The 8,637-nt window shown below is 48.6% G+C and overlaps 1 protein-coding gene and 1 pseudogene across 4 annotated transcripts in view; one reads left to right on the forward strand and one right to left on the reverse strand.

Moving 5' to 3' along the window:
* Positions 1-8,637, reverse strand: part of Styxl1 (serine/threonine/tyrosine interacting like 1) — a 63,541-nt gene that overhangs the window by 34,808 nt on the left and 20,096 nt on the right. For all 3 annotated transcript variants that reach the window (XM_004630447.2, XM_023714392.1, XM_023714391.1), the window contains 2 exons: positions 7,637-7,698; positions 4,188-4,356 (listed from right to left, as the gene is read on the reverse strand). In XM_004630447.2, coding sequence (XP_004630504.1) covers positions 4,188-4,356; positions 7,637-7,698 — 231 coding nt within the window. The remainder of the gene's footprint in view (positions 1-4,187; positions 4,357-7,636; positions 7,699-8,637) is intronic.
* LOC101574619 lies at positions 811-2,168 on the forward strand (annotated as a pseudogene). The gene has a single exon (XR_001117079.2). The product of XR_001117079.2 is annotated as a dnaJ homolog subfamily A member 1 pseudogene (transcript).

Here is an 8,637-nt window from a genome sequence, read left to right on the forward strand (position 1 = left end):
ACCTTGAAATAGTCCAAGTGAGTCACTAGCCCAACCCCCAACAGGAAGAGACCCTGTCCTGTATTCATGCCTGCTTGCTACATGACTGGCTTCCCCATTTGGTACTGAATTAATCAATTTTACCTGAGCAATGGCGCTTGTAATCTCATTGGTTGACCACAGCTTTGTCCCACCTCATGCCCCCCTAGAGTTCCCATGTCTTCTCCACCACCTCAGACCCACCTCACCACATGGTTTTCCTCTATAAAAGTCCCTGGAAGAGACACCTTCCTGGGGATAACCACTTGGGCCCCCTTTCTGTCCCTTTCTAGGACAAGAACTTTCTTTCCTTCAATAAATGTAATCTGCTCATAACCTCCATTTGTTGCTAAAATTCATTCTTCAGTTTTAGAGAACACAGACTCAGCCCAGGTACACTCCAGGTCAGGAGTTTCATTTTTTCCCCTGTATCATTTGGAGGACATCCACCCGACATCATCATTTGTTCCTTGTGTCAGTATCTCAATATAAAAAATAAAGCAGTCTGGGGGTGTAACTTAGTGGCAAAATGCCGGTGGGTTCAATCCTCAGAGAAGAAAGGAGGGAGGGAAGAGAGAAAGAGAGAAAAGAGAATGGAAGGGAAAGGAAGGAAGAGGGGGAGGGAGGGGGGAAAAAGACACCAGCTGATACTCAGTGTACTTTTTTTTTAGTGGAACCGGGGATTGAACTCAGGCCCTTGCACTTGCCAGGGAAGTGCTTATTCCACTGAACCATCTCCCCAGCCAACACCAGCTGATAAAAAACCAGGGCAGACGGCTACCCGCGCCTTCCTGTCTACCCAACCGCGGCCTAGCCCGCTCACCGCCTGTAGAAAATGGTGAAGGAAACGACTTATTACGATGTTTTGGGGGTCAAACCCAATGCTACCCAAGAAGAGCTAAAAAAGGCTTATAGGAAACTGGCTTTGAAGTACCATCCTGATAAGAATCCAAATGAAGGCGAAAAGTTTAAACAGATTTCTCAAGCTTATGAAGTTCTCTCTGATGCCAAGAAAAGGGAATTGTATGACAAAGGAGGAGAACAGGCAATTAAGGAGGGTGGAGCAGGCGGAGGTTTTGGATCCCCCATGGATATCTTTGACATGTTTTTTGGAGGAGGAGGAAGGATGCAGAGAGAAAGGAGAGGTAAAAATGTGGTGCATCAGCTCTCAGTTACCTTAGAAGATTTATATAATGGTGCCACAAGGAAATTGGCTCTGCAAAAGAATGTGATTTGTGACAAATGTGAAGGCCGAGGTGGTAAGAAAGGAGCTGTGGAGTGCTGTCCCAACTGCCGAGGTACTGGGATGCAAATAAGGATTCATCAGATAGGACCTGGAATGGTTCAGCAAATTCAGTCTGTGTGCATGGAGTGCCAGGGCCATGGAGAACGCATCAGCCCTAAAGACAGATGTAAGAGCTGCAACGGAAGGAAGATAGTTAGAGAAAAGCAGATTCTAGAAGTTCATATTGACAAAGGCATGAAAGATGGCCAGAAGATAATGTTCCATGGTGAAGGAGACCAAGAACCAGGGCTGGAGCCAGGAGATATTATCATTGTGTTAGATCAGAAGGACCATGCTGTTTTTACTCGGCGAGGAGAAGATCTTTTCATGTGTATGGATATACAGCTGGTTGAAGCACTGTGTGGCTTCCAAAAGCCAATATCCACTCTTGATAACCGAACGATAGTCATCACCTCTCATCCAGGTCAGATTGTCAAGCATGGAGACATCAAGTGTGTGCTAAATGAAGGCATGCCAATTTATCGTAGACCATATGAAAAGGGTCATCTAATCATTGAATTTAAGGTAAACTTTCCTGAAAATGGCTTTCTCTCTCCTGATAAACTCTCATTGCTGGAAAAACTCTTACCTGAGAGGAAGGAAGTAGAAGAGACCGATGAAATGGATCAGGTAGAACTGGTAGACTTTGATCCAAATCAGGAAAGACGACGTCATTATAATGGAGAAGCCTATGAGGATGACGAACATCATCCCAGAGGTGGTGTTCAATGTCAGACCTCTTAATGGGGCCAGTGAATAATGTCACTGCTGGCATATGGTGAGCAGTAGTGAGTACGCGAAGGACTAGAATCATCATATGCTCACTACTTGCTATTGTTTTTGTTTCAATATTCAAGTACAGTAGTGTTTTAAAAGTTAAATGAAGAATAAACACAAAGGTCTGACTTTGCTCTGTATGTATGACTTCAGTGTGCAAGATGAAGTTTCATGCCTGTAAAAAGTACCTAACCCTGGTGTCTGTTAGACCATGCCTTGTGATCGATTTCAGTTGTATACATGGACAAGCTTAGACTGAAATGCTAGATAATGTGTTGACTTCAGTGTATGACCCTTCTTTGTTAAGCTATGGATTAAAACTGTTTAACTGGCAACCAGGAAAAAAAAAAAAAAACAGGGCAAAGCCACTTGCAACCAGCCAATGCTGTCAGACAAATGAAGTTGTGGTTGAATACTGGAGGCCAAAGAGAGATGCAGCAGGACCCAAGGCACCACCAACCCCGGAGGGCACACAGCAGATGCACAGGACCATTCATGACCTCCGCCAGCCATGGCTACTTTTGTACTGGCCACTGCAAGCAAGGACAGTGCCCCACAGCCAGTAAGGGAAGGCAGGCAGGGAAGGACTTGTACATGCACACTGATAACTTGTAACCTAGCACCACTTCTAGGGGTCATGAGGATCCCTTTCTTCTTGAGACAGAAGAGGTCAGTGCTTCACAGTGGCTCTCTGTTTCATTGTCAGGAAGGAGGTGGTGAAACAATCCTAGAAATGGTCTAATACCGCAGAATAGCATTTACCTGAAAGAGGCCATTGTAAGTGAGGAAAGCCACCTTGTGTGGTGTAGTAGTTGTGGTTTCCTACTGAGCAGAGTCAGTTATAGAACAAAAAGGGGTTATCGTTAATCACTACCTTCCCTGGGTTTCAGGGTCCAGCCTGTAATCCTAGGACTATACACCAGAGCCCAGGGGGACATTTCCTGGCTGGCCAAAGAACTCCTGGGATGAAAGTCCCAAAGGCTGGTTTCCTGAACAGCAGAAGCTTAGCACCACCCAATGGCAAGAAGTGGTCACTCCAAAGCTAGGAGCTGAAAAGAACAGCAGAGCCTCAGAATTGTAGCTGAGCACCTCAGAACTGGCCACATTTTACAGCCTCAACCCTGAGCTGGGTTCCTCTCCAGTGTCACTGTCCAAACAATGAGAGACAGGATTCCACCAGGCTGACTGGACTTGGATCCACCAGTTCTTCTAAATGTTTTCCCTTAAAGGATCACACTGCCTGCCTTTCCCTTGAGGGTGGGCTGGATTTTGTGACCTACTTCTAATGACTGCTGTGGTAGTGGCTGCACGTGAACTCCCGAGGCCAGGCACAAAGACACATGCCTGCCCCAAGGACGCCACTGGCTCCCTTTTGGGGAAATAGGCTGCTATGTTGGGGGTGTCCTTCAAGCAATCCCATAGAGAGGTCCTTGTGGTGACGAAGTGAGGTCTCAGCAACCAGCAAAATGAAACCAGAGGCCTCCTGGTTGTAGCTACGGGGTCATTTTAGATTGAGGTCATCCAGACCTACCCCTTCAAGGACAGCAGCCTGGGGTTGACGTCTTAATTACAAGGCCATCCTTGCGCCTCCTAGTTGAGTGGCATTTTAAATTCAGAAGCCATGAAAACAGTAACATAATGAACATCTGTTTTCAGTTGCTGAGTTCTGGGCAATCTGTTACACAGAAATGGATAACTAAGCCACTCAGTGTGGGATCTGGAGTGAGTACCATCCTAGACCTCAGTTTCCTCATCTATAAAACAGCAGTGACACTACCTGTTAGGACACGGTTCTCCTTGGGCTCTCACATTTCCACCTGTCCTATGAAGACAGCCCTGGCTACCCTGGTTCTGCACCACCCCTCCAGGAGATCTGTGTAACAGGCTCGGATGACAGGATGTCCTCTGTCCCTCCAGGCCCCTAGGCTCAGGGTCCTTTCTCTGTAATGCAATCCCCTATGGGAATCACCTACCCCTTCCTATGTCACCCTGTGAGGCTGGGGCTCAGGAAACCAGTGCAGGAAACTAATAACATTTTTGAAGATGAAGCGCCTGGTGTCGCAGCCTCTGGCATAGGGAACAGTGCTGGTAACCATGAAAAACCCACCTTGGCCACGCTGATTAGAGCTATCCTTGTCACCCTCTTCGTCCTCTTCCTCATCAGTTGTGGCATTTGGTATAAACATCTCCATAGAGCTCGTGTTGCTATCATAGACCACACAGTATTTCACGCACTCCAGATCCACAGATGCCGGAATGAGGTATTCATTGTCCTTCTAAGGAAGAACACAGATAAACGCTGGCAGGCGGTGTGGTGAGGAATGTATTCCCAGCACGGGATGTTAGAGGGCATGTGAGGCAAGGACTGTGTTCCTTCCCCTGACAACACAAAGGCTAGAAGCACCAAGAGTGGCCACAAAGGCTAGACAGAGCTTGTTCAGAGGTAGATGCTTGACCAAAGGGCAGTTGGCCTATCGATGGGCTCATAAGCTCTTGGAAGTCCTGGTATCAAAATGAACAGGCCCAGAAAAATCATGACACCGTCTCCTGGAGAGGGACCAAATCTCAGTCTCTCATAAGAGTGTAGTAAGTACAAGACTTGGGTAAGCAGAAGTCATGAAAAAGCAGATGCCAATGGAGGACTGTGAGATTTAATGTAAGCCCTGCGAGAGCAGGGACATGAGACTATGTCAGTCACTGATGCACCCTGAGCTTCTAGACAGTGGCTGGTACATGGGAGGCCCTGCTGGTAGGTAAAGGAATGAATGGCAAGCGGCCTTGAGCGAGAGAAGAGCCAGGGAGCGGGAGTCAGGGGGCAAGAAAAAGAGATGCTGACTGCTTAGGTAATGGTGTTATCTAGAGAGAGGAAGGGACTGTAAAGGATAACATCACCTAGGTGTATCTGTGTGGATATGAGGTCACTGAGGAAGGGGATGATGTCTTCTCATAGTACCTGAGCTACTCTCGACCTTAATAGAAGTGTTGGAACCCAAGGAGCCTGGCTGGATGCCATCTGGGAGTCCCCAGTTGCTCACAATAAGTCTCTGGTCAAGGGAATCCTGAACTCACACTGTCCCTTGGCAACCTGGTCTAGCTGACATTGAAGCCACAACCAAAGAGAAATGCCTAAATCAGCCTGAGGACCAGAAGGGCGACATGAGGCAGGAGGTGTCAGCTAGACGAACACTGTGAAGCTCACCTGGCATGCATACAGACTGAGCACTTGCCGTATGGCAGGGACGGGGGGGCCCTTGTGGCACAGTGACTGGCAAGGCAACGAGATCGCAGTGCTCATAGCAAAGCCCCTGTGGCCCAAGGCAGTGGTGCGTGCAGAGGCCAGAGACCAGACTGTGGACATCACAGGTGTAGGACATGCCACCAATTTAACCACAGCAGAGGCAGGACTGCCCACAAAAGGAGAGACTGACTGCCATGTTTAATAGATACCTTGGGGAATATGTTCTGAGACACCGCTGCCCCACGGATGTCTGAATTACAGGTAGTACCAAACCATATATATATATGGTGGGGAGGGGGTTCCTATAACTACATACCTATGATAAAGTTTAATTTATAAATTACTCACAGTAACAAAACTTCCAAATCCCACTGCCTCGTTAGAAAAACACACCCTTCTCTAATTCCAGTTCTGATTGGCTCAGTTTCCATCCAGACCTACAGCCAGTCACTGAGGCCAGAGACCTGGCAGGTATTTTAGGGAGCACTACCAGAACCCCTGGACTACGCAGGGAGATGAAAATTTCCCCTCAATAGGGAAGGAGTGTGGCCAGGAAAATAACAGGAATCTGCCACATCTACTTTTTGGGGGAAAAAGGTAAGTAAGTGTCATGGTGCATGCCTCTTCTCCTAGTACTGTGAGAGCCTGAGGCAGGAGGATCACAAGTTCAAACCCAGCCTGGGCAACTCAGAGACTCCTGTCTCAAAATTTAAAAAAATAAAATAATAAAAGAAAGACTGGGAAGCTGGGTGTGGTAGCACACACCTGTAATCCCACCACTCAGGGGACTGAGGCAGGAGAACTGCCAGGGGTTCAAGGCCAACCTGGAGTATATGGTGACTTCAAGGTCATCCTGAACTGTACAGCAAGACCCTGTCTCAAACCAAAAACAAAAAGGCTGGGGATGTAGCTCAGTACAAAGGCTCTAGGTTCAATCCCCAGTACTGCTTTCAAAAAGAAAAAAAAAAAAAAAAAGTACAAACTGATTTAGGATGTGGTGTCCCAATCTCAAAAAATCTTAAAATATGGGAGAAACATGTGCAAGGAAAAAATGGCAGGGCAATATTGGGGTGCTGGCTGACAGTTAAATGTCAGAGCTGGAGTCAAAGAAGGAAGCTCAGATCCAAGAAGGCTGTGAACCCCAAGTTGGGAGGCTTCATACCCTGCAGCAAGGACTGGAAAGTCGGAGAGGGAGGGGAAAGGGATCGGCCTGACTGAGAGGTTCTGAGGTGCTGAGGCAGAGGCATTGTCTGCTTCCCAGACTGGGGGTGCTGCCAGAATCCAAGGCTCACTGGCTGGTGGCGAGCTGAGTGGGGAATGAGGCCCAGGCATTATGGAGGGCTCAGAATGGGGGTGGGGGGAGAGAAAGGCCTGAAATAAGGGTTAAGAATTCAAGTATAGAGCCAGAGAATTGAGATCCCAGGAAGAAATAAAACAGAAAATGAGAATGAGGGGGTTAGGCAGTAAATTTATTCTGGAAAAATATTTAGGCCAGGACCCAGGCTCCCTGCTGAGTTATGGGCAGAAAAAGGGCCAGACACAGAGTGCACTCAGCTCAGGGCTGAGGGGAAACTAGAGGAGGAGGGGATTTTCAAGACTATTTTATAAGTGAACTTGACAGGACCCCTCACTGTATGTGGATAGTTGAAGCTGTAAACTTGGGCGGGACCTTGCAAGAAAGTCTCCTAACGGGAGAGATCAAAAGCCACAGGTATCTTCAAGCAGCACGCAGGAGAAAATATAGCTGAACCAATCAAAGGGACAGAGAAAAAACCCGGGAAGTAAGCGAGATTCTCAAAGCAACGGGCGGACTGTGGCCAGAACCACAGAGGTCAGAGACGGATGTGGCTGTGACTCCGGGCGGAAGATGCCCTGCATGGGTGGAGAAAGGGGCCTGACTGTAGAGGGTAGAAGGTGCCTGAGTGCAGGACTCTGTCCACTTGCTGGGATGGAGAAAGGCAAATGGGAGGGAAGGAAGGCAAGAAGAGGGACTTCCGTCTTTAAGTACAGTAAACACCTCTGCGGCTTAGGTCCACTCCCTGAGGAGAACAAAAGCTCTGCGAGTATGGACACTGGACGGAGGGCATCTTGTACCTTGGGGTATCCCTGGGGCCTGGCGCAGCAAGGAATGACCTCTGTATTTGCTGTGGTGGGGGTGGGGACAACTTCAGGAGTGAGGAGGACACCATGGTGCAGGCACAGGCAAGGTCCTGCCCTGATGCCGTGTCCCAGGACGAGCCACCCCAGGCCCAAGCACGACACCTCCTGCTCCTTCCCACCCCCTGGCCCGGGCCCGAGGATTCTGCCTGGGCCAGTACCTTCTTCACACGCAGGGCGGTGATCACGTGGCTCTCATCATACTCCCGTTTAGAGCGAACGTCTGAAAGGAAAAGGCTTTCGTTCACAACTGGATTCGCAAAGGAACATGTGAGCAAAGGACTCAAAACTCACTTGCTCATCAAGATACATTTTCTTGGCCAGGAGGAGATAGCTACTGTCTGTGTGAATCCTGAAGTCTGTAGTCCTTTTATGGGGGCTGTGTGCCCACAAACTCCCTGCCTACCATACCTGCTCCCACACACCTCTGTAAGGGGCAACAACTTTTTTTTTTTCATACAGGGTCTTGCTACACACGTCAGACTCATAGTGATCCTCATGCCTCAGCTGCCTCAGCCTCCTCAGCACTGGGATTACAGGCATGTGCCACCACACCTGGTTTAGGGACGGGCATGGCACACCTGGGGTTTCGGGGCCTGCCTGGCATGCAGAACCAGGGATCAAACTCAGGACTTTGCATTTGCCAGGCAGGTACTTAGACTGCTGAGCTATCTCTCCAGCCCTAGATTTCGTATTTTTGACATGAGGTTTGATCCCCAGCGTGCTGTGCTGGCCCCACCCCCAAGGCACACTGAGATGGCAACTGAGACTGTGCATGGTGGCACATGCCTGTAATCCCAGTGATGGGAGGCTGAAAAGAGGAGGATCACTATGAGTCCAATCTATATAGTGAGACCCTATAGACCGTGTATTAAATACGAGAGAGAGCGAGAGAGAGCGAGAGAGAGCGAGAGAGAGAGAGAGAGAGAGAGACAGAGAGACAGAGAGAGAGAAAGAGAGAGAGGCCTATAATCACAGCACTTTGGGAGGCTGAGGCAGGACAATTTTGAGCCCAGCCTGGGTAATTTAATGACTTAGTGAGACCTTGCCTCAAAATAAAAAATAGAAAGGGCCTGAAGATGTGGCACAGTATGAAATCCCTGGGTTCAACCTCCAGGATCACCACCAAAGAAAAAGAGCTCCTGGGTCAGCAAGTAAGCTC

This window comes from Octodon degus, unplaced genomic scaffold, assembly GCF_000260255.1.
Source record: "Octodon degus isolate 3935 unplaced genomic scaffold, OctDeg1.0 scaffold00035, whole genome shotgun sequence".
Lineage (NCBI taxonomy): Eukaryota > Metazoa > Chordata > Mammalia > Rodentia > Octodontidae > Octodon > Octodon degus.